Here is a 24,928-nt window from a genome sequence, read left to right as displayed (position 1 = left end):
AGTGCACCCAGAGATCTGCCAGCAGCTTCCACCCCTCTATTCACAGCAATATTCTGATTATAAAGGCCAGTGGTATATCTGCAGCACCAGTGGTGAGCACCAGATGCCCAACACCTTCCTCTTGTCGTGCGGGGATTTGCTGATTCCCCCTTCATCTGGGCTTTCAAAGCCAGATTGAGCAGCCCTGTGACTCACGGCCGTCAGAGCCCGTGGCACTTATTGCAAGTACGGAGAAGTTGCTTTGGTGTCTCAGCCAACTTCAGAGTTGGATATTTATAAGCTGCCTAAATCCCCTCCAGCAGTGCTACAGAAGGTTGTCTCCCTGTTTTGGGCACTGCTGTGCCAGCACTTGGAGCACAGGAGCCACTGTGCCTCAAATCTGGGGCAGTTTAATTGAAGACAAACCATCTCCAAGAGCCACTTCAGAGATGGTTGGAGGCCCTGCAGCAGCGCTGGCTCCTCACAGGGGAGCTGGAACATTCACCTGGCACTGCCCCAAGCAGAAGCCCCTGTCCCTAGGCTCGGGGCAGCTCAGGTCACATGGAAACCTTTGTCTCATCCAAGCTGGGGTGACCAACACATGGCACTGGTGCAGCACCAGTAAGGCCAAGCTCAGTACTGGCCTGAATGGGAACTGCCTGCTGGGTTTGGAATAGATTATAGGGAGAAATTCTTTACTCAGAGGGTGGTGAGGCCCTGGCACAGGTTTCCCAGAGAAGCTGTGGCTGCCCCATCTTGGAAGTGTCCAAAGGGCTTGGACGGGGCTTGGAGCAACCTGGGCTAGTGGAAGGTGTCCCTGCCCATGGCAGGGGGTGGGACTGGATGGGCTTTAAGGTCCCTTTCAACCCAAACCATTCTGTGGTTCTGTGATTCCCCATTCCAATCCACCTCCTCTCCCAGAGGGACATGCAGAGTTCCAGCGGTGCCTTTAGAGGAAGACTATAAACCAGAATAAATGTATCAACTGCTAAATTTGCATAAATATTGTCCAGAGTGAGAATGCCTTAAAAATACTTCTGTAGAGACGGAAAAGGCAGGGAGTTTTGGACACATCAACCCATGTCTGACAGAATCCACCGTATGAAATCAGAGGAGAGCTTATGCTTAGGAAGATGTTACTTAGGGCAACACAGTGACCATTTTCTCTCAAAACTAAATGAAGGCAGAATAACTCAAGGACGGAAACCCAACCACAGTGCTAAAATTTGAGCTCAGCTGTCACCTTTATTTTTAAACGGCACAGTCAAAGCCTAAATGCAGCTGTTAATGTAACAAAGCCACCGTCATTTTGTGGTTGGAAATAGAGCTGTCAGCCCCTCCAGCACCTGGAGCAGGGAGGCAAGAAGGGCACGTTGCTCAGAGCAGCATCAAACCTGCTCAGTGGGTTTAGTCCTCCCAGAGAAGGACCTGCCCAGCACCATCAGAAGGACCCAGGCCAGTGTACGTCATAATAAACTCATTTCCAGTAAGATGTGTCACACCCAGTGCTCTCAAAGCCCTCTGTGTCACCTCTCCTGCAACCTGCTGAAGGCTGTGCTACTTGTAGTAGGAAATAGGGAAGTAGTGTAGTAAGTGGCCAGGGAATGGACTCAAGCCACAAGCTCACAATCAATCCCTCAGGTAAATACTTTATTTAATCTTCCTGCAGTTTGACACTCCCTAAACACTCTGCTCTGGCAGAAGTGGTCACAGCATGAAGGCTGGCAGAGCCCAAGGAGTATTTGGATGATCCTCTGGGTCACAGGGTGTGACTCTCGGGGATGGTCCTGTGCAGGGCTGAGGGTTGGATTGGATGATCCTTGGGGGTCCCTTCCAACTCAGCACATTCTGGGATTCTGTGAGTCAATCCCTAGGCCTGTGATGTTGTGTGTAAGTTGTTATTTCGGCAAAAGCCCCTCACAGGGTTTTGCAGGGAGGGCAGGTAGAAGCAAGCAAAATCCAGAGCCCTTTTCCTCCAACTTACGCCCAGGCTACTGCAGTTTTTGGTCATTGGCTCCATGGAACCACCTGCTCCATCTCAAACCCAGAGGATCCTGCTGGCATCAACCCCTTGGTGGCAGGAACAGCTCTGTGCTCACCCATCCCCAGGACAAACATCCTGCCATCACTTGTTTGGAGCCGTGGCTGCGTTCCCAGAGCACAGGAGCACTCGGGCAGCCAGGCAGGAACGGGTGTGAGGGGTTTAACTCTGCCCCTCAGCCCCTCATTAACAGCTGGTCAGCATCGAGGGCTCTGGAGCCAGGAGTGTTTTCGGTGGCTCCACAAAGGATCAGCAGGGGGTTTTCACAGCCTTTCTAACTAAACCCACATCCAACAGAGGAGCACAGGCTGCCTTAGGACAACAGGGTGACTTTCCTTTACCCGAAAGCATCACACGGTGGTGTCACCCTGCACGTGGGGACAGCACCCACCTATTCCAGAGCTGCCCTGAGAGGGCCACTGCTCAGCAGGGGCATTTGGCTTCTGAGAAGATGCTGCTACAAACCAGGGGCAGCTCCAAGGGCTTCTGTTCCTGTGCTAATCCAGCCACTGAAGCCTGTGGCAGAGCAGGAAACAGGCATCGGGGTACCTGTGCCTGTCTGCACCACTGGATGTTCCTGAAATATTAATGTCAGCTTGAGTTAAACAAATAAACCCATTCAGTTAAATTTTCTGTGCCCCTCATTGCAGCATTTTAGGAAAAATATGGTTCTTTACATTCTGATTTATCGAGGTCTGATAAATACTCAGGAAATATAAGATGTTCAGCAAGTTTGGACATCAGGGTTGCCCAGAGAAGCTGTGGCTGCCCCATCCCTGGAAGTGTCCAAGGCCAGGTTGGACGGGGCTTGGAGCAACCTGGGCTAGTGGAAGGTGTCCCTGCCCATGGCAGGGGGTGAGACTGGATGAGCTTTAAGGTCCCTTCCAACCCAAACCATTCTGTGGTCAAAAGTAACCCAAAACAAGTCTTGTCTGTGTAGGGACAAAATTTGTTATGGCTTTGTTTTATGTCAAAATCATAAGGGTTGTGGAGAAAATATAAATATATGTGTATAGTAAAGATACTCTGGTGAAGAATAACATTTTATATGTTTATAGATAAGGAAGCAACACCCTGTTCTTTAGGGAAAAAGCAAAGTACTTTTGCTAAAATCCTATAACTGGTGGCCACTGATGCAGTGCAAAGCCAACCACACTTAAATTGCTCTGTGCTGAGGAGCACAGAAAAATCCAGGTGCTTGGCTGTGTCTTTACATCCACATTTTCCACACAGAGCACAACGAGACAACACGGTTTTAGTAAGAGACGGGTGCCCTCTGCTAGAAAGAGCATCCCTTGGATGTGGCTACATGGAAATAGGAAACAAGTTTGTACTTTGGATTCACCTGTGTTAATCCAGAGGTATTAACACACCCCCTGCTGTGAATTTGTTGACTCCTTAATGGAAAAAGGTAACACAGCATGATTAGAATATTGCATAAGTAATACAAATACAAATTCTTAAATGAAAAATTTAAATTTGGGAATACTAACTGCAACAATATCATTGATACTGTAAGCCCCTTGAGCAGAGGGCCTGGATCTAATTTTTATTCCTATTCAAAGGTAAATAAGGCAGCCAAGAGGGGAGATTTGATGACATCCTGCAAAAGCTGGTGGCCTTGCTTGAGACCTGCTCCAGGTGACCCTGCCCTGGCAGAGGGGTTGGACTGGGTGATCTCCAGAGGTCCCTTCCTACCAGCAGTAGGACAAGAGGGCACAGCCTTTAGCTGTGCCAGGGGAGGTTTAGGTTGGACATCAGGAAGAAATTCTTCTCAGAGAGAGGGATCAGCCACTGGAAGGGACTGCCCAGGGAGGGGGTGGAGTCCCCGTCCCTGGAGGTGTTTAAGGACAGACTGGACGTGGCATCAGTGCCATGGGCTGGGTGACGAGGTGGTGTTGGGTTGTGGGTTGGACTCCATGATCTCAGAGGTGTTTTCCAACCTGGTTGATCCTGTGATTCTGTAATTGTGTGATTTTTCAGAAACCCGTTGGTACAATGTTCTCACTGTGCTTTTCCTCAGGGGCTGAGCTCTGCCTTCTCACAGGAATATCTGCCCTGGTCTCCTGTGGAGGGTTCCAAACCCACCCTTGTGCCCCCCTAAAGCAGCTGCACCGAGGGCTCACGAGTGAAAACCCCAGAGGAAGCAGGGTTTGTAACCCCAGTTACAAACTGGGGAGCTGGGCAGTGCCAGCTGTTGACCAAACCCAGCCTGAGCAGAGCAGGCAGAGCTGTCCCTCCACAGCCCCCTCCCCTTCCCCCGCTCCCAGAGCTAATTGCTTCCGCTCATTAGCATCTGACAAATAACCACGGAGGGAAAACAAGTCCCCAGCAGGATCTGAGTGAGCTCAGGCCTTTGTTACCATCTCCCCGCTCCAAACCGGCGTGTCATCGATTTTCCGTGCTCTGCTGCACCGGTGCTGCCTCTCGGGGAAGGATGAGCACCACGAGCGGCCAAACCACAGCAGAGCAGCAAGAAGAGAGGGTCTGAGAGCTGCAGGGTGGGAGCAGAGGTGGCACATGGCACCCTCTCAGCCTCTGGGCACAGATTTGTATCTGCGCCAGACCCCTCAAACATGAACTGTCAGCAAGGGCACTGGCTCGTGGGAATAAACGTTTACCAGAGCTGAGGGCACCCAAGGCAGCCTGTCCAGCTCAGGTCCTGGGTGGAAGGTGGCACAGAACACCAGTCACCCATTCCCCTGCCACTGGCTTGGCACTGGCTGCTTCCAGTACACAGAATCACAGGACCATTAAGGTGGGAAAAGCCTTTAAGATCATCCAGTTCCACTGCAAGCCTAATACTGCCAAGGCCATCACTAAGCCAAGTGCCACATCTACATGTCTTTTAAATCCTTCCAGGGATGGGGACTCTACCACTGCCCTGGGCAGCCTGTGCCAGGGCTGGACAACTCTTCCAGTGAAGTAATTTTCCCTAATATTCATATTAAGTCTTCCCTGGCACAACTTGAGGCTGTTTCCTCTTGTCCCAGATAAGAGGAAATAGTGACCCCCACTTGGGCCCTCCCTCCTGCCAGGGAGTTGTAGAGAGTGAGAAGGTGCCCCCTGAGCCTCCTTTTCTCTAAGATCAAGGCCACAGGCATTTGAGCAGAGCCACTCCCTCTGTGTTTGACCTCCAGTAACACTGTACTGGGTGGCACAAGGTCTCTGGACACGGATTTAGAAAGGGAAAGAGGGGCACTGATCTCCCTGAGCTCTTCTCTGGGTCTGGTACAGTCCTGTCACTGTCATGAGCCTTCACATATCACTGGGGCACCAGAGCCCTTCGTGAGCCTTGCAAGTGGAATTGTTGCTGTGGAATTTAATATTTTTCCTTTCAAAAAGGACTGTGGACTGTCCCCAGGGCCAAATGGCTCCAGTGTTTCACTTCATGTGGGAGAAGAACATCAGGAGGAATTTCTTCCTGGAAAGAGTGGTCAGGCTTTGGAAGGGGCTGCCCAGGGAGGTGGTGGAGTCACATCCCTGGAGATGTTCAAGGAAAGGCTGGACGTGGCACTCAGTGCTCTGGGCTGGGGAACAAGGTGGTGTTTGGTCAAAAATTGGACTGGAAGATTTTGGAGGTCTTTTCCAACCTTGGTGATTCCATATGGAACATTCCTGCACTGTGGACTTCCCTGCTTCGTTCAGGGCCAAGATCACACAAGGCCCTTAGTGGCAACCAGGTTTTTCTGTGGAGTTTCTGTAAAAGCCACCACTTCAGGCAGGTCTGAGTCAGTGCTGCTCCCTGAGAAGTAGAAGAGATGGTTATCTCCACATACAAGCAGAAGGCAGCCTGTTAGTGAGCACAAACACAAACGGGCTCATGCTTTCGTAAACTCCCACTCACACGTAGCTCAGTTGCTGACAAATGGGTGAGTAGCTGAGGTTTCAATGAGCTGGGAGGTCAGAAAAGCAGCTCTGGCCAGGAATGTGAGTGCTCAGGAGGAAATCTTGGGAAGAGCTGCCATGGAGTGCATTAAACATTAAACAAAAATTAAACATTAATCGGGAACCTGCAGCCAGGTCAATCCAAAGTTAAGTTTGTCAGGTTTGTCTTTGAACTAAGAAGCATTTCATGTTGAATCAAAGTTATTTTAAAGCTTTCTGTTATGTAATATTTAAAAAACCCAAAAAAAATAAAACAAAAAACCCAAATCAAAACATGTGCCTGAGCTCCAGGAATCAGCTCTTCAGTTCATCCTCCTGCACAGTGCCAGCTCCTCTTGGGATGAATGACTTGGAAAGGCAGTTGGAGGCATTTTTCAGCCCTTCTTATCTTCAGCCATAAATCCAGTTCTCAGATCAAATCATGAACAACTGAATGGAATCCAGGGAAGGGATGGGGGACAGCCAGAAGGTCCCTGCACATGCAAGTCCAGAGGGAAGCGGCTGCTGCTTGAGATCACTCTGTCTCTGCCACCCCTTTGCTCCTCACCCCCAGCTCCCAGCCCTAAATCCTCCCCACCCCTTCTCTGTGCCACAGAGAAGGCTCAGCCCTGCTCCTCCATCCAGCCACCCCTCTGTGAGGGCCATCAGGGCTCCTGGAGAGCTCAGGGAACAGGAGGGTTGGGATAACCTTGGGTACAGACCTGTGCTCAGGGCTCTCCTGCAGCGCTGTCAGAAGGGGCTGGAGCAACACCGTGACACGCACGTTTATTCTTTGAGGGAGTGCAGGTGGCACCACGAGAAGCATCTTCCCTTCCCATGGGGTGGTCAAAGAGGCCAGTTCACATGGACAAGGAGGCTCCCCAGGCCAGAGGAGCTCGGGGCAGAGTGATGCTCCCTCCACACCCACCCAGCTGACTCACCTGCTGCAGGTCAAGCAGCTAAACTGGGCTGCCCATGGAACCCCCCCCTTCCCGCCACAGGACACTCCCAACCCTAAGGGGCAGCAGGAGAGACCTCAGAGGAGCCGAAAGACCCCACCACCCACCCCAGGCTGACCTCACCTCTCAGCAATGCTAAATTTACCAGGCACTTCCAGCTGCCCCTACTCCCCTTCCCCAGTCAAACCCCATGTAGGGGATGGTTAAAACCCCCCTGTCCCACACTGCCCCCACAAACCTCGGCAGCAGCTCCCAGCACCACCTCCAAAGCATCCCCTGACGTCTCTGTGCTGGTTCCCGCTCTCCAGCCCCTGATCTCCCCTGGGCACGTCCCTCCTCTCCCCCAGGGTGACCCAACCACCTTAAAGGGACAGCTCAACCAGCCAGGGCTGTGATCTAAAGGATTATTTGTGGTATATGGGATTATTTGTGTTATATAGAATTATTTTTGGTATATGGGGTTATTTGTGGTATAAGGGATTATTTGTGCTATATGTGATTTTTGTGGTATATGGGGTTATTTGTGGTATATGGGATTATTTGTGTTATATGGAATTATTTGAAGTATATGGGATTTTTTGTGGTATATGGGATTTATGTGTGTTATATGGGATTATTTGTGATATATGGGGTTATTTATGTTATATGGGATTTATTTGTGGTATATGGGGTTATTTGTGGTATATGGAATGTTTTGGGGTATATGGGGTTGTTTGTGTTATATGGGATTATTGCTGCCAGGATAATGGGACAGAAAATATGGTCCTAACAGGATGCTGAGGTTTGCCAGTGCTGCCTCCAGTTTCACCAGTGCTCCTGGGAACTGGCTCTGTATTCACACAAAGTGCTTCTGCTGTTCTGAGAAGTTACAAAATTAAACCAGTTCCTGTTGGTTCCTGTCTGATGAGTGAAATAAGTACCCAGCTATATATGGACGTGATTGCCTGACATCTCCTGGGTGCCATGGGCACAGATCCCACTGTGTTTCACATGGGGGTTCTTTTTTTTCAGGACATCTCCATGTCATGACACCAACTTGCAAACGTGACCATCACCACAGGGGCCCTGGGTGACAGCTCCGAGGGCTCTGTCTAGCCTGAGGGGAGCACCCAAACCCAACAGGAACACCCAGAGCCAGAGACTAGGCAGGTGCTGGAAAAATCAGGTCCTGTCACTTCAAATTAATGATGGGGGAGGGTCCCTTGCACAGCTTCTTCTGGGCATTTGTTACATTCACCAAATCAGTCCATGAAATTGGTTCTAACTTTTGTCTGCTTTGGGAAAAGGAGGTTGTGTGAGGTTTGTGGAAGTCTGTTGGGGTTGTTCAGGGTTGCTCAGGTCCACCCAGACGTAGTGCCAAGGACAGAGCTCAAGGAGCGTTTGGATGTTACTCTTGAACACGGGGTGTGACTCTTGGGGATGGGCCTATGCAGGGCCAGGAGTTGGACTCGATGATCCTTGTGGGTCTCTTCCAACTCAGCATATTCTGTGGTTCTGTGGTTCTGTGACCAGAGCTGTAGTTTGGAAGAGGAGCTGAGTTATGCCAAGAAGACCCTGGGCTGGTGTGTGAGCAATGGGAAGAGCCAGGATGGTTGGACAAACCTTTTAAAAGTAAGAGGGGCTATAAATTATCCTGTTCAAGTTTGCCCTGTGACTTCAGCAGGTGACTTTCCCTCATGTCTGGGGACTTAAAAGTTTTTTCTAGTAGGAGTCATTTCCTACCAGGGTTCACCTGTGACAGCAAGGCTTGGATGAGATGGGTGGCACAGCCTGAACCAAGGCCTGGGATCACTCCGTGAGGGTTCCTTCACTCACAGCTCTGTGTTTGGAGAGGAAAACCAACCTGTTTATAACAGAACACTCTGTGTAGGCAGCTGGAAATTTTGTGAGAGCTCAGATGTCACCAATGGCTTCCGCCACCTCATTTTCACCTGTCTGAACAATTTGTTTGCTGTGATGTTCTGCTCCTGGACTTTCCAGGAGAGGGAATCAGCATGTTTAGGTGCAGCATCCTTGTACCTCCCTGCTGTTTGTCCCAGGTGGGCAGTGGAAAGTAGCAGCACACGAAGAAGGCCATTGATCTCCCACTGCTCACTCAGCACTTCCTCTTCCTCCTGAACGTGACTCATGAGCTCACTGCAGTTAAACCCAAGAGCTGCAATCCTCAGTCTCATGTCCTTCAGTCCTGGGAACAGGATGAGGTTGGGAAGACCTGGTCATCTGAGGGAATCAGGTTTGGGAACCAGGTCTGGGAACCAGTGCCTGGGCTGCTTTGATGCCTGGAGGCATCACAGGATTAGGACGTTTGCTTTGGTCCCAAGCACCGACTCCAGTCTGGGTTTGAGCCATGGGGTGTTTTCCTTTGTGTCCCAGACCGGCAGCTCTGCCAAGACCCCACTCTGCTCCGTTGGATGGATTTGGTGGAAGGGGCTCCACAGTTGTGCTGTGCCTGACAGGGTTTCACTGGTCCCTCACCCAAGCTGTGAACACCACTGAGGCTTCCTGTTGTGGTTTCCTGCCTTGGCTGAAACGCCTCCTGTTCTCCCTTCCTGTTCTCATCAGGGCCATTTCGGGGCTTGATGGAGACAACAAACAAATAGGTACAGAATGGTCTGGTTGCCATAAATCCATGAGCTCCATGAGGGTCTTTGCAGAGCAGGGTTGGTTCCTTCTCAGCAGTTTCCTCCTCACCCTTATCCCATTCCTGCCCATCCAGAGCACAAATCCAGCCAACCCCTTCCCAGTTCTAGTGATCCCAGAGGCTGGCAGGAGGCAGCACTGCCACTGTTGTGCTGAGAGGGATGAAGGAGCCTGGGGGAGCCCCAGCAGGGCTGACCACCAGCCCAGACACATCTCCAGCCACTGCCTGAGAGCAGAGGCCACAGCAATGGGCTCAACCCATTGGGTAGTGACTTCTCCCACAGTGTTCAGAAATAAGGGTCAAATTGGGAAGAACCAAGGCAAATTGCCCCAAAACCCAGTGTCTTCTTTACTCTCCCAGTGTCTGCTTTACTCTGAACACGAGTGATGAGTTTGTGGGATGGGGACAACCACTCTGACCTTTCTTGGGGTCGTCATCTGCGCAGGGAACAAATGAGACCCTTCGGATCTGATGATGTTTCCATGAATCACAGCACACTGGCCTCTGTCAACACCCTCTGGGTGGGATTCTGGATGATTCAAGATAGAGATACAGGACTTGTGTAGATACAGAAGAAGGGCCTCTGCAGCAACTCGGTCAACAACGTGCCCCTTTCTGCCAGCGGGATCAGAGTATCAGCCAAATTCAGAGACCACCAGAGTCAGGTATTGTGGGGAAAAGAAAACATAGATTGTTCAAAGGACAATTAGAGGAAAGTTTCTTCTTGTTCCCATCGACTGATGGTTGGTGTCTGCCCAGAAGCACTTGGGCTTATCTCTATCTCCTTGTGCTGTGTTTGGTGCAACCGTGTATCTAAATGCTTCTTAGACATCTCATGTTGTAATCTTACTGCATTTAAGATTCTGGCCTCAGAGACCTCCATGACAAAACTAATTTACTCAGAGAGGTGAAAGAATTTCCTTTTATTGTGAAAAGAGGGCTGGAGAGAAAATGGTAGGAAGTCAAGGCTGAAAACTTCGGAATGGATGTGAGAAGCACTTTTTTAATAGTTAAGATAATTAACCATTTGGAGTGATTCACTGCAGGATTTGGTGCATTCTTTATTGCTTGGAATCTTTAAATCAAGCTCAGATGGGTTTTACTTTGTAGCTCTATTTAGGGCAGGGTGGAGGAATCCTGTGGGATGCTGTGGATGGGGATATGGATAGAGTGCGTATTTAGGAAGAGGTGCTGACCTTCTCAGGAAGTAAGTGCAGTGAAAGCACCTGAACTAACAGTTCTTGCCTGCAGTGTTAGAACAGGCAGAAAAAGCAAAGGCAATAAAGGATTTTAGTTTTTTCATAGAGCATTGGTCAAAGTCCTGAGTGTGAGGTTGTGGTTTTTTGTTTGTTTTTTTGTTTGCTTGGGTTTTTTTAACATTGTACTCTAACATTTATCTCTGATATTCCTCTCCACAAGAGGTTTGAAATGACTCAGAGAGTCAGCTGAGGGCTGAAGAACCTCAAGACAGAGGAATCTTAATTCCAACTAACCATTTTTGCAAAATTATGTGTCAGTGAAGAACATTCAGGGCAACGGGGCTGGTGAAGGGTCTGGAGCACAAGTTCTGTGAGGAGAGGCTGAGGGAGCTGGGGGGGCTCAGCCTGGAGAGGAAGAGGCTCAGGGGAGACCTCCTCACTCTCTACAACCCTCTGACAGGAGGGGGAACCAGGGGAGTTGGTCTCCTCTCCTGGGCAGCCAGCCGTAGGACAAGAGGGCACAGCCTTTAGCTGTGCCAGGGGAGGTTTAGGTTGGACATCAGGAAGAAATTCTTCTCAGAGAGAGGGATCAGCCACTGGAAGGGGCTGCCCAGGGAGGGGGTGGAGTCCCCGTCCCTGGAGGTGTTTAAGGACAGACTGGACATGGCATCAGTGCCATGGTCTGGGTGACGAGGTGGTGTTGGGTTGTGGGTTGGACTCCATGATCTCAGAGGTGTTTTCCAACCTGGTTGATCCTGTGATTCTGTGATTCCATGAATTTTCTCTTCCAGGCTGAACACCAGCAGTGCGTGAACCACCCGGAGGAGTCCCAGGAAAGTCCCGGAGATGCCGGATGCCGCCGCTCACCTGCCCTTCTACTATGGCAGCATCGCCAGGTCGGAGGCCGAGGAGCACCTGAAGCTGGCGGGGATGTCGGACGGGCTGTTCCTGCTGCGGCAGTGCCTGCGCAGCCTGGGCGGGTACGTGCTGTCCGTGGTGTTCGACCTGCAGTTCTACCACTACCCCATCGAGCGCCAGCTGAACGGCACCTACGCCATCCTGGGGGGCAAGGCCCACTGCGGGCCCGAGGAGCTCTGCGAGTTCTACTCCAAGGACGCCGACGGGCTGTGCTGCCCCCTCCGCAAACCCTGCAACCGGCCCAGCGGGGTGGAGCCCCAGCCCGGGGTGTTCGACAGCATGAGGGACAACATGGTGCGGGAGTACGTCCGGCAGACGTGGAAACTGGAGGTACTGGCCTTTTCCAGGAGTGGGAATGTGCAAGGGGTGCTCACACCCTGCTGCTTGCGCCCTGACCCCTCTGTCACTGCCACCCTGCCAGAAGATTTATGGCGAGGAGATTAGAGTTCTTTGCTTTCCTGCCCAGAAGGAGCATCTTTCCCAGAGAAAATGTTAGGTGTTTTCTCCTCCTGCATTCCAGAGAAGCTTTCTCTGGTATGAGGAAAGAGATAAGAACTCACAGACATGCTAAGGGCCTCTGGGGTGGGGAGGGCCAGGGGGCCAGTGATGATAAAGAAGAACAGGAGTGAGGCTTTTCTCAGGCCCAGTGTTCAGAGCACCATTACGATAATTTCCTTGGAAGTCCAGTGTTCTTGACTCTGGAAATAAATTTTCCTACAATCCTTTCACTGCCTGGCATTTCGAGGGTACCTGTGTGTTATCTTACTTCACAGCCACTGTCATCCCCCTCTTGCTTTTGCATCATCCCCTTGTTCTTGCCCCCTCTAGAACAAGGTCCTTCTTGGAGGCTGATGGCACTAAGAACAGTCTTAATTCCTCTCTTTCACAGTTCCTTCTTCAGAAACAAGTCTAAACATCTTCCCAAGCCTTCTTGAGCTCTGACAGAGCCTGCCAGAGCTCAAGGAGCATTTGGATGATCCTCTGGGGCACAGGGTGTGACTCTTGGGATGGTCCTGTGCAGGGCTAAGAGTTGGACTCGATGGTCCTTGTGGGTCCCTTCCAACTCTGTGATTCTGTGACTCCCCTTTGGAACACCTAGACTTCCCTTTGCCAGCTTTTCCCCACATGTCCTTCTCTCCTCTGCAGCCCATGGGATGCTCCCTGCCTTAAATCAGTGCTCTTCACATGAGATGCCTCCAAATGTTGTGCTGAAAATGGAATGAAACCAGACTTTGACTTTTGCTCAGGTCTTCCTCTCTCTTTGGAGTGGAGTCTTTGCCTATTTGAAGGTTTTTCCTACGTAGAGGGGGTTTTTTGCCAATGGACCTTTTACCTATGAGCCTGAGGTAGTTGGTACTGGATCAGGTCTCTCATTTAAATTTAGATACTACAACAGTAGTATCTAAATAACTACAGACAGGTTCCTGTATTTTATTACAGACTAGAATATATATAATATATAAATAAAGCAAAACTCTCTAAGTGGTCACACTGGCAGCCCTGTAATTAATTTCCTTCTACCTCCTGTCACCTTGACAGTGGCTACTCAGACTCCTCCAAGTGTGATTTTGTTGTTTCATTGGAAGGGGCTGCCCAGGAAGGTGGTGGAATCACCATTCCTGGAGATGTCCAAGGAATGACTGAACATGGCACTCAGTGCTCTGAGCCAGTTCACAAGGTTGGGATCGGTCACAGGTTGGAATTATTGATCTTGGAGGTCTTTTCCAACCTAATTGATCCTGTGATTCCATGTTTTAATTCAAGTCCTGGCAGACATACAGCTCAGGAATTGTCCTTATGGAGCCTTTCTACAAAGGCTCTCTAAATTTGGCCTATTTTAGAGCAAAGGTATTTGACAGAATGAGGTATTCTATAGGGTTTCTATAGCAGAATGAGGTATTCTGGACCAGAATGAGTTATTTCATGCCAGAATTCTATACCAGAAGCAGGTGTTCTATGGGGTTTCTCCACGAACCAGATCTGTGGCCACTGACAGATAACACAAAGGACATCGCCACCTCCTGGCAACGAAAAATAACAGTTTAGAGCAGGTGTGAGCCCAGGGAAAGGAATTGAGGGTCCCTCACTTGATTTCCAGACTGCACTGCTCTTGCAGTTCTGGTGTCTGGAGCTGGTGAGCAGCCAAGAAGGCAGGAGCACCAGAGACGTTCTGCTTTAAAGAAAATCATGGAATTCTGGACTCTCCTGAGTTCGAAGGGACCCACAAGGCCATGCCCACTGCCCTGGGGAGCCTGGGCAGTGCCCCAGCACCCTGTGGGGGAAGAACCTTTCCCTGAGATCCATCCCAACCCCCCTGGCACAGCTCCAGCCCTTCCCTGGGTCCTGTCCCTGGTCCCAGAGCAGAGCTCAGTCCCTGCCCCTCCGCCTCCCCTCGGCAGGAGCTGCAGCCCCCGAGGAGTCTCCCCTCAGTCTCCTCTGCTCCAGCTGAACCAGCCGAGTGCCCTCAGCTGCTCCTCAGACCCTTCCCCATCCCCATGTGCTTCTTCTGGACACCCTCCAACATCCTTCTGACGTTGATGAGACGTTTCTGACACTGTGCCCCCCAAACAGCCCCCAGGACTCGAGGTGAGGCCGCCCCAGGTCAGAGCAGGGTTGGACAATCCCCTCCCTGGCCCGGCCGGCGATGCTGGGCCTGATGCCCCCCAGGACACGGTTGCCCTTTGGGCTGCCAGGACACTCTGCTGACTCACACCCAACTTTCCACCCACCAGGACCCCCTCCCAAGGAATGCAAGGCTGAAAGACACCCCACAATCCTGGCATCAAGTTCCATCACATTAATGTGATGATTTTCTCTTTCCTCACCAGTCAGTCAATGGACTTCAGCTGGATTCAAGGGATGAGGTCAACTGAGAGAAGAAAGGAATTCTGCTCTGCAGCAGAACAGAATTCTGCTGTGACCCATTGTTGGGTCACAGTCCCTTTAATTAGGAAACCCTCCAAGTTTCCTGTGTCATCTGCCCCAACTGGTGCAAAATCAGCTGTGCTGAAGCCTTGCAAAGGTGCAGCAGAATGGCAGGAGGTCTCCTTTCCCACTCTTTTCCAGGGTGATGCACTGGAACAGGCCATCATAAGCCAGGCTCCACAGGTGGAGAAGCTGGTTGCCACCACAGCCCATGAGAGGATGGCCTGGTACCACGGCAGCATCACCCGGGACGAGGCTGAGCGGAGGCTCTACTCGGGGGCACAACCTGATGGGAAATTCCTGTGAGTATCCAAACCCTGGCAGATGCTGTGATCCTTGTGCTTTTCACCCTTTCCCCACCTCCACCATCCTGTAATTATTGCTTTCACATGACAGTTCTGAGAGGAGGTTTAGCTGATTATGGTCAGGCTGGTTACAGATATTTCAAAGACAGGGGTTAAGACCCCAAATCTGTTATTGCCCAGTCAGTGTCTGGACTCCATGAAGAGCCAATCTTGAGCTTTATTTATTTCTCATGTTGAAATACCTCTATGAAATGTGCTTTCCACTGCACTGGATGATATGAAATACAGGGTTCAGTTGATGAAGGCATTTAACACTGACAGTTTGGCAATGTATGGCCCATAAAACATAGGAGAAAGCATTTGCTTTGCATCTCTGCCAAGGTGAGACAGCTCTTAATTGAATTATCTCCTGAATGAGTCAGGGAAAGGAAGAATTAGCTGGAGAACAGTTCATTAGGAACTTTAGTGATGGGACAAGGGGGAATGGGTTTAATCTGAAAGAGAGGAAATTTAGATTGGATATTGGGAAGGAACCCTTCCCTGTGAGGGTGGGGGGGCCCTGGCACAGGTTTCCCAGAGCAGCTGTGGCTGCACCATCCCTGGAAGTGTCCAAGGCCAGGTTGGAACAACCTGGGCTAGTGTAAGGTGTCCCTGCCCATGGCAGAGGGGCGGAACTGGATCAGCTTTAAGATCCCTTTCAACCCAAACTATTCTTAGAATCCATGAGAGAGGCAAAAACCAGAAGTTGAAGGATCCCCCTTGGCATCTTCAGAGGGGTGTTGGGAAGGTGGCAATTCCAACAGTGGATTCAGGGACATCTTTCCACGTGCCCACCCACCCCTGGCAACCATGACAACTTGCAGGGCAAATTCTAGAGCTACTTTTAATAGTTCTCCTTCCTTCCAGGCTGAGAGAAAGGAAGGAAAACGGCACCTATGCCCTGTCCCTCGTCTATGGCAAGACTGTGTATCACTACAGGGTGGACCAGGACAAGTCTGGCAAATACTCCATCCCTGAGGGTACCAAGTTCGACACACTCTGGCAGGTAAAGTGCTGGGGGTACTGAAAACTGATGTCTAAGAAAGTACAGGCATTTTTCACTTGTTATTCTGAGTTAGAAGGGACCCACGAGGATCGTCAACTCTGAAGTGAATGGCCCATACGTGGATCAAAACCACAGCCTCGGTGTGATCAGCACCAGGTTCTGACCAACTGTAGCTGCCTTGAGGGACAGGAAAGGCCATATGGACCTTTAAAGGCTTTAAGAGCATCCATGGGTGGTGGTGGTATGGGTTGTTTTCCCTTCCAGAAAACCCTGAAATTGCTCATCCCATGTAGTCCCTCCTGTGTGTTCCCCGGACTGCTCCAAGATTGGCAAAACCATTAGCCAATGGTTTGCCACACCATGTTCTGAGGGACTGGTTTTGGTGCAGAGAGTAGGGGAGTGCAGAAATCTGGAGCCAGCTGCTGAAATCTTTATGTGGCTGAAGATCCCAGTGGCAGGAGACACATCCTGTCACCCCTGAGAGTGGGAAGGGGACATGGCTGCGATGACCCAGCAATCCTTATGAAGGTGGGGTGGGTTTTTAGGGAATGGGACACATGGTCCAGCAACTCTTGGCACTGCTGGGGAGTCCATGTCCCCCCCAGAGCCCAGCTGTGCCCCCTGGCACCCACCTCAGACCTGCTCCAGGGAGCAGATCCCAGAGCTTCCCCCTGGGCAGGGCTGCCTGGGGGGACAGTAACTCTGTTTTGCTGAATTTTCCAAATTCCCAGGACTGTTTTCACTCTGAGTTTGATTGAAAACAAAGGCCTGGGGGCATTTTTATGGCAACAGAACCATGTCAGGCTCCCAATTGCAGCTGAAATCTGAGCCAGACAGGAGAAGAGAAAGCCTTGTGTCCCTGTGGTCCAATGGCCAGGGCTGGGCTGGTTGTCTCCAGCCAGAGTCAAATCCCCACTGTGCTTGGACCAGTGGAGCTGCAGGGAAAAGCTGCCTGGGATCCTCAGAGCTAACCCTGGAGTTCCTCTAGGAAAGCAAAATGTTTCTCTCAGGCTTTATCAGACACAAAAGAACTTAAAAAACTTTTCTGACTGGGACAATAATATTACACTGAAAATCTCATACTGGAGATTTCCTTTTGTCTTTTTTTGGTCCTTATCTAACTTCCAAAGTTCTTCCCAGCTCTGGCAGATATCCAAATATACAAGCACTTATTGTAGGACATCCCTGAGTGAGCAGATCTCCTTTTAGACAGAGGAGAGAAACATTCTAGTCCTTGCCTGCATAAATCTGAGAGGAACCATTGCCATAAGCCACAAAAGTTGTCTTTAACAAAAAAAGAGGTGATGTTTTCCTCACAATAATCTCTTTTTCCTCCGATTCCTTCTGCAGCTGGTGGAATACCTAAAACTCAAACCAGATGGGCTGATTTTCTACCTGAAGGAAACCTGTCCCAACCCCAACCTGCCAGGTGAGCTGACGTCTCCCAGTGCCACCCCTGGCCTGGGTTTGCTACCAAGTGGTGCCAGTTTGAGCGGTGCCAACCCGCATTTCCCTTGCTGTGTCCACCCTTGCTGAGCCCTTGCTGGGCAGGGAGCAGTGAGGTCTCTGCTCCTCTGGCAAACTGGGCAAGTCTCATGTCATGTTGTCTGCTCAAAGTGGCCACTCTCCTGGCCTGGCCTAAGGCGCCCAAAGGCAGGAGCAGATGGGGAGAACCAGCGCCTCAAATGGATCAGGGACTCCTGGTGAGCCAAAAGGCTTCTGAAAATCACCTGCTTTTCAGGCAGCAGGAAACATGTCCTGCAAGGCTGGGTCCTGGTGGGTCCCTGGAGCTGAACGATCCAAACCATGGGTCACTTTGTGCTGGTCCAAGTGTCACAAATGTCCCTTCAGAGCCTGCCCATGGGACCCTCGCTCTCCTCAGCCAGTCTCTGCTCTGGGACTGATGGAGGCTGATTATTCCCACTGATTTGGGAATAACACCCATATCCAGGCACATTTCCACACCTTTTTTTTTTTTGTCTAAAGCTGCGAAAACTGTCCTTTGGGGGCTGGAGGGGATGTGATCAGACACAACCCTTCAAGGGCTGCTCTGATCCTGCTAAGGCTTAGGCAAATTCCTAATTTCTCTCTCCTGATTTGCAGCATCTGCAGCACCGGCTCCACCAACCCACCCCTCTGTGAGCGTAAGTTTTTTTGGGGGGTCTCTTTTATTGGTTCCTCAGCGGTTTAATGCTGTTGCATTTCAAGCTTTGCTGATCAAACTCTGCTCTCCAAACTCTGCTTTTCCCTAAAACTTGGTAACTCCAATGGACTATACTAGGACCATCTGTGACATTGTCCCTTTTCCAGCTCGGATGAGGAATCACTGGGCACAGCTACTGTTGGAGCTGAAAATGGTTTCCATTCATACTGAGCTCCTTGCAACACCCTTGGTGGGGGGGGGGGGCTCTGCCCCTGCCCTCCTTGCCAGGCAGGAGTGAGGAGGACGTGGTTGGATTCTGGGAACACTCAGCCCACTGGCCCTTGGCCAGGTCTTTGTGCTCCCTTGGCCTCAGGGCATGTCTGGGCTCAGTCACAGCTCCCAGAGCTGAGCTGTGTTGAAACCAGGGAGTTTGGGGGCTGGGAGCCCTTCTCAGAGCCCAGTGGAGCTGAGTGAGGCCTGAGCACTCCCCCATTGTCTCAGGAGCTTTCACAATCCATGCTGGGCTCCCACATCGCAGGATCACAGAATATGCTGAGTGGGAAGGGACCCCCAGGGATCATCAGTCCAACTCCTGGCCCTGCCCAGGACACCCCAACAATCCCACCCTGGCCCTCAGAGCATTGTCCAAACCCTCCTGGAGCTCTGGCAGCCTTGGGGCCGTGCCCACTGCCCTGGGGAGCCTGGGCAGTGCCCCAGCACCCTGTGGGGGAAGAACCTTTCCCTGAGATCCATCCCAACCCCCTGGCACAGCTTCAGCCCTTCCCTGGGTGCTGTCCCTGGTCCCCCCAGAGCAGAGCTCAGTCCCTGCCCCTCCTCTGCCCCTGCCCAGGAATTGGAACTGCAGTGAGGTCTCCCCTCAGTCTCCTCTTGTCCAGCTGAACAGACCAAGTGCCCTTGGTCTGTCCTTCAAGGCCCTTCCCCATCTTCACTGCCCTCCTTTGGACACTCTCTGATGGCTTCAGATCTTATACTGTGGTGTCCAAAACTGCCATGTCCTGGTGACTCCAAGCAGTGCTTGTGCTGGATGAATGTCCCACATCTTTGCCACTCTCTGCTGTACTGGAGGAGGGTGCTGTGTTCAGGGGGCCTGGCTCTGGATCCCCCAAGGCCTGATCCCTGATTTGGGATCTGCCAGCCGGGACTGGAAGAGAAATGTTGGCTTGATACCCCTCCCATCTCTTGTGCCACCTCAGGGCCTTTTAAGGGCATCACCATCTGGGCTCTGTTGGGGTGCAGAGGCTCCCTGTCCCTTCCCTTTCCACTTCTAACTGAGGCAGTTTCCCTGTGCTCCTTCATCTACTTTATCCCCATTTCTTTTCCAGAGAAACCTGGGGCCCCTCAATGCGGACGGATACACACCGGAGCCTGTAGGTGAGCACCTCTGAGAGCCTGTCCTGGCAGGGGACAGGACCTGGGGATGGCACAGGAGCCACAGGGGTTGCCTGTAGACCCCTTTCTTAAAAAGGCACCCAAGAGCATCCCAGTCATTTCAGGGTTTTGAGCTCCCAGTAAATCCAGCCTTATCCCGTTCCCTGTTTTACCCAGTACATCGAGCCCTGTCCTATCCCCATCTTCCATCCTGCCTCCTAAATAATCCGTGGATCCAGCTGTATTTCAGTGGGGTGATGTCCTGCCCATGCCCAAGCCCTGCAGAGTCTGATATGTGGAATGGGAATGCTCAACCACCTCTCCCCATCCTGGCTCCTTCAGCAGCTGGAACCTGGACAGGCCATGGGTTGTGTAAGGAAGGGAAATGTCCATGAGAGAGGATAAATGCTGGAGCTTGAAGGAGAATTGGCCTCCCAATCAGTGAGGGAGAGAGGGATGGGGAAGGGCAGGTGGTTCTAAACAACTGTGTCCCCCGAGAAGGTGCCGGGAAGTCCCGTCTGCTGCCCATGGACACCAGTGTCTATGAGAGCCCCTACAGTGACCCTGAGGAACTGAAGGACAAGAAACTGTTCCTCAAGAGGGACCACCTGATGATTGATGAAGTGGAGCTGGGGGCAGGAAACTTTGGCTGTGTCAAGAAAGGAGTCTACAAAATGAGGAAGTGAGTGTTACCTGGAGGGGTGAGGAGGGAGCTGGAGGAGAGAGATCCGAGCTGGGCTCAGGGGTGTCCCCAGTTATCCTGTTTCTAGCTGGATGGACCTTAAAATGATAATGGGGTGGAGGTATAAGAGATAGTCTGGAAGGTCAGTGGTGGTTGCTCTGGTGGAGTCGGCACCACTGGAAGTGGTCAAAAACCAAGTGGATGTGGCACTTTGTGCTGTGATTTAGTGGGTGATGGTGGGATTCATTGATGATCTTAGAGGTCTTTCCCAACCCTAATGATTCAATGATATTATGGCACAATACTATGATTCTATGACTTTTCATGGGTTTTCAGTGACAGCCTCACTCCCCTGAGGGTGAACCTGCCCCACACACTCCTGGGCACACCACTACCACTTCTGAATAATCCCAGAATGGTTTGGGTTGGGAGGGACCTTAAAGATCATCTCATTCCAATACCCTGAAGGTACTTCATGGGTTCAGAGGAACAGGTCCATGTTCCTGAGGTCAGGTCCATGTGAGGGCAAAGGAGTGAGACTGAGGAGATGTGCCATCTTTGGCTCTCTTGCTCTTGTCTATGAGCCCACACAGATGGTCCTCACCTACTTTGTGCCTCAGTTTCCTCCTTGAAGAGTGGCAGCAATGACACAGATCTTGGTGTGTGAGGTGATGTGCCCTCAGATCTACAGATGGAAACTCCTGGCCTACCCTTAGAAGGGTGAGGTGATCCTTTCCTCTTTGGCCTGGGATACCAGGATGGTGCCGGGCTCTGCCAAAACAGTCTGTTGAGAGGTCCAACAGCATCACTCGAGAAGTGTTTTGCATTCCTGGCTGCAATACCTGAATCCAACTGCTGCTCAGCTCATCCCACACGTGTTCCTCTTGCAGGAAGCAGATTGATGTGGCCATAAAGGTGCTGAAGAGCAACAATGAGAAAACAGTGAAGGATGAGATGATGAAGGAAGCTCAGATCATGCACCAGCTGGACAACCCCTACATTGTCCGCATGATCGGGGTCTGCGAGGCAGAGTCCCTGATGCTGGTGATGGAGATGGCTTCTGGAGGGCCCCTCAACAGGTTCTTGGCCTCCAAGAAGTGAGTATTGAATTAAATGTCTCTGGCTGATTTTCTGCTGCCGGGTGAGCTGAGCTTTGGAGGTGCAGAGAAGCTCCAATGTCTCTTCGTGTGGGATAAGAGGAACTGAGCAGAAGACAGCCCTTTTCATTCTCCCTTGAAGCTGGAAAATTCAGAGGGGACCATGGCAGGTCCTTTATTAGTGAATTGTCCCTTCATCCTCCCCAGAGATGAGATTGCAATCAGCAATATCGTGGAGCTGATGCACCAAGTGTCCATGGGGATGAAGTACTTGGAGGAGAAGAACTTTGTCCACAGGGACCTGGCAGCCAGAAACGTCCTACTGGTGAACCAGCACTATGCCAAGATCAGTGACTTTGGGCTCTCCAAGGCTCTTGGTGCTGATGACAGTTACTACAAGGTGAGTGTGAGGAGCAGGAGTCCTCCTGGCTGGGGGCTGAGACCCCCAGAGACAGAAGCTTTGGACTCCTCAGGAGCTGCACAACAACATCACACTCTGGCTGGTCTCACTGCTGGGACACTAAAGGGGGGTTTGCAAAGCTCTGGGTCCCAAGGAGGGCATTCAAATGGCTGCAGAGGCAGCAAGGGGGATGTGGTGCAGTGGGATGAGAGGAGCCAGAGCAAAGAGCAGGGAAGAGAAGGGGACAAAAAGTGAGCCAGGGCTGCTCTTCCCAGCAGTGAGAACCAGAGACCCCACCTGGAATCCTGGGTCCAGCTCTGGGGCCCCCAGCACAAGAAAGAAATACCTGTTGGAATGAGTCCAGACAAGGCCACCAAGTTATCCCAGGGCTGGAGCCAGGCTGGGAGAGCTGGGGGTGTTCAACTGAAGAGGAGAAGGATACAAGGAGACCTTAGAGCTCCTTCCACTGCCTAGAGGGGCTCAAGGAGAGCTGGAGAGGGACTTTGGACAAGGGTCTGGAGGGACAGAACAAGGGGAATAGCTTCCCAGTGCCAGAGGGCAGGGTGAGATGGGATATTGGGAAGGAATTCTTAGCTGTGAGGGTGATGAGGGGCTGGGATGGAATTTCCAGAGCAGCTGTGGCTGCCCCATCCCTGGAAGTGTCCAAGGTCGGGTTGGACGGGATTTGGAGCCACCTGGGCTAGTGGAAGGTGGGGTGGCAGGGGGTGGCACTGGATGGGCTTTCAGGTCCTTCCTACCCAAAGCATTCCATGATTCTGTGATTAAACAGCCCTGGGGTTGGGGTGCAGGAGCAGGGTGGCAGGAAGGTCAGCATCCTGCACTCAGTGTCCTGCACAACAAGCTCCAGCCTCCAGGACTGGGGTTTGGAGCTCAGGATTTAGGGGATTTTTTTCAGCACCGTTGGATTGCTCTAGACACAAACATTTAGCAAAGCAGGATTCAGGCCCAGCTCCCAGCTCTGTGTCTCAGGGTGGGAATGCTCCCCTTTGCTTTGCTCCAGGCCAGGACAGCAGGGAAGTGGCCCCTCAAGTGGTACGCCCCCGAGTGCATCAACTACCACAAGTTCTCCAGCAAGAGCGACGTGTGGAGCTACGGTGTGACCATGTGGGAGGCCTTCAGCTACGGGCAGAAACCCTACAAGGTGAGGATGGAACCCTACAAGGTGAGATAGAAACCCTACAAGGTGGAGCAGAAACTCCACAAGATGAGGCAGAAACTCCACAAAATGAGGCAGAAACCCTTCAAGGTGAGGATGGAACCCTCCAAAGTGAGGCAGAGCTGGGTCCATCACAGGTGGATGACACAGTCACAACTGACACACACAGAAACTACAATTCCTAGTTCCTTGAGTTGGTGTTCCCACTGTTGGACACAGGGGAAAGGGCTCAGGTCCACTTACACTTCATGGAAGGCACGATGAGGTTGGATCCTGCAGCTCTGTGTTCATTGAAGGGAGAAGAAACAGAAAACAAACTAAACATTTGGGTTTGAGTCAAAGGAGATCTTTGGTCCTTCTGCTCACTTGCAGAGCTGAAAAGTCACTTTTCAACCACTGCCATGCCTGGGGTGGGGTCTGCAGGGTGGGTGGGATGGGATCAGCAGGATAAAGTCTGGAGTCTGGGCAGGATGGGGTCTGCAGGGTGAGTGGGATGGAGTGTGCAGGATGGGGGGATGGGGTCTCTAGGCTGGGTGGGATGGGTCTGCAGCATGAGGTCTGGAGTCTGGGCAGGATGGGGTCTGCAGGATGGGTGGGATGGGGTTGGCAGGATGGATGTGATGGGGTCTGTGGGGTGGACAAGATGGGGTCTGCAAGATGGGCCACAGCCTGAGACACCGTTTGTGGGTGCTGGGGTTGGAAACGGTGACGCAGTTGTGGCCCATGGGTCCAAAGCTTTGCCCCAAGCCCAGCTCTGACCTGTCTCCTCTAACCCTGTGGCAGCTCCAAGAACATTAATGCATTTCCTACTCCATCCTGTCCTAGAAAATGAAGGGCCCGGAGGTGAACAGCTTCATTGAGCAGGGCAAGCGCCTGGACTGTCCCAGCGACTGCCCCGCAGAGATGTTCGCCCTCATGCAGCAGTGCTGGACCTACAGGTGAGGCTCTCACCAGCTCAGCTCTTTTCTGGGTGGCAGGTCCATCAGAACCACAGAATCCCAGAATGGTTTGGTTTGGAAGGGACCTTAAAGATCATCTTGTTCCAAGCCCTGCCATGAGCAGGGACACATTTCGCCAGGCCAAGCTGGAGCACGTTGAATGGTGACAACACAAAGCAACTGGTCTCTCCTGCCTTGGTGTCACTCCCCGCTCCATGATGAACCTTTTATTACCATCCTCCTCCATTTGCCTGTGCCAATCCTGGGAGTTGTCCAAGCTCTGTGTCTTTGACCCTCTCCATCCCAGAACAGTCTGAGCTGTCCTCCTAAGCCCTGGTACAACTGGGCTGCTGCTCATCCCCAGGTTCTCTGTGTTTGGTATCTTCTCATTGCATCAGTCTGCTCTTGTCCCCTCTCTTGACCTTTCTTGTTCCTCTCTGCCCTCTCAGGTGGGAAGAACGTCCAGGATTTGTAGAAGTGGAAAACACAATTCGCTCCTACTACTACAGTATTGCTGCCAAGACAGAAAATGGGCCACAGACAGAGGACAAGTCCAAAGCAGCTCTTCCCTGAACTTCCTTCTCTGCTCCTCAACACACCCCCACCTGCATGGGACCTGGAAAGGCTCCTTGTGAAGTTTTGCTTTAATCTCTCAAATGCTGGTTTTGTTTCTCAAGCAGTTCCAGACCAAAGCACCTGGGAGACGATGCTGTCCCAGCACAGGGGACACTCAGCTGGGATCATGTGCCTCCTGTCAGCAGCAGGCCATGATCACCTCCAGCCTGACCTGGCACAGGATGGTACAGACAGTATTAGAGCTTCTTCCTGCCCAATTCCAAAGCTATCCCAGGACCTTCCCTCTATGGAGACCTTCAAAACCCACCTGGACACGTCCCTGTGTCACCTGCTCCAGGTGACCCTGCCTTGGCAAGGGGGTTGGGCTGGATGATCTCCAGAGCTCCCCTCCAACCCTAACAATTCTCTGATTCAGTGATTCTGTGACCTCAGAGCTTTATGCTCACCAGTTTCACCAAGGATGAACTGTTGTTAGCTCCAGCAGATCTGGATCTTTCCAGACACCTTCACATACAATTCTTTCACAGGAAACCACCAAGGTGGCATTTCTGGTGAGCTTTGAGTGGGGTGTGACACAGGACAGGGAACCACTGAGTCCCCTTCCCCCTTGGCTTAGGGTGAGAAGCAGCTGGGCTGGGGAGGAGCAG

At 51.6% G+C, this 24,928-nt stretch overlaps 1 protein-coding gene across 1 annotated transcript in view; it reads left to right on the top strand.

Annotated features, from left to right (window-relative positions):
* LOC113982893 (tyrosine-protein kinase ZAP-70) overlaps window positions 1-24,609 on the top strand; it is a 31,926-nt gene extending 7,317 nt beyond the window's left edge. The window contains exons 2-13 of the mRNA XM_027711520.2: window positions 11,478-11,934; window positions 14,671-14,831; window positions 15,741-15,879; window positions 17,230-17,308; window positions 17,983-18,023; window positions 19,366-19,414; window positions 19,913-20,093; window positions 20,984-21,190; window positions 21,398-21,590; window positions 22,612-22,752; window positions 23,593-23,705; window positions 24,155-24,609. Of these exons, the coding sequence (XP_027567321.1) occupies window positions 11,533-11,934; window positions 14,671-14,831; window positions 15,741-15,879; window positions 17,230-17,308; window positions 17,983-18,023; window positions 19,366-19,414; window positions 19,913-20,093; window positions 20,984-21,190; window positions 21,398-21,590; window positions 22,612-22,752; window positions 23,593-23,705; window positions 24,155-24,278 (1,830 nt within the window). The 5' untranslated portion in view covers window positions 11,478-11,532 and the 3' untranslated portion in view covers window positions 24,279-24,609. The remainder of the gene's footprint in view (window positions 1-11,477; window positions 11,935-14,670; window positions 14,832-15,740; window positions 15,880-17,229; window positions 17,309-17,982; window positions 18,024-19,365; window positions 19,415-19,912; window positions 20,094-20,983; window positions 21,191-21,397; window positions 21,591-22,611; window positions 22,753-23,592; window positions 23,706-24,154) is intronic.
* Window positions 24,610-24,928: the final 319 nt, after the last annotated feature.

The sequence above is a fragment of the Pipra filicauda genome, unplaced genomic scaffold (assembly GCF_003945595.2).
Source record: "Pipra filicauda isolate LSUMZ 115617 unplaced genomic scaffold, ASM394559v2 scaffold294_size920599_pilon, whole genome shotgun sequence".
Taxonomy (NCBI): Eukaryota; Metazoa; Chordata; class Aves; order Passeriformes; family Pipridae; genus Pipra; species Pipra filicauda.
This window is presented reverse-complemented; position numbering and strand designations above follow the sequence as displayed.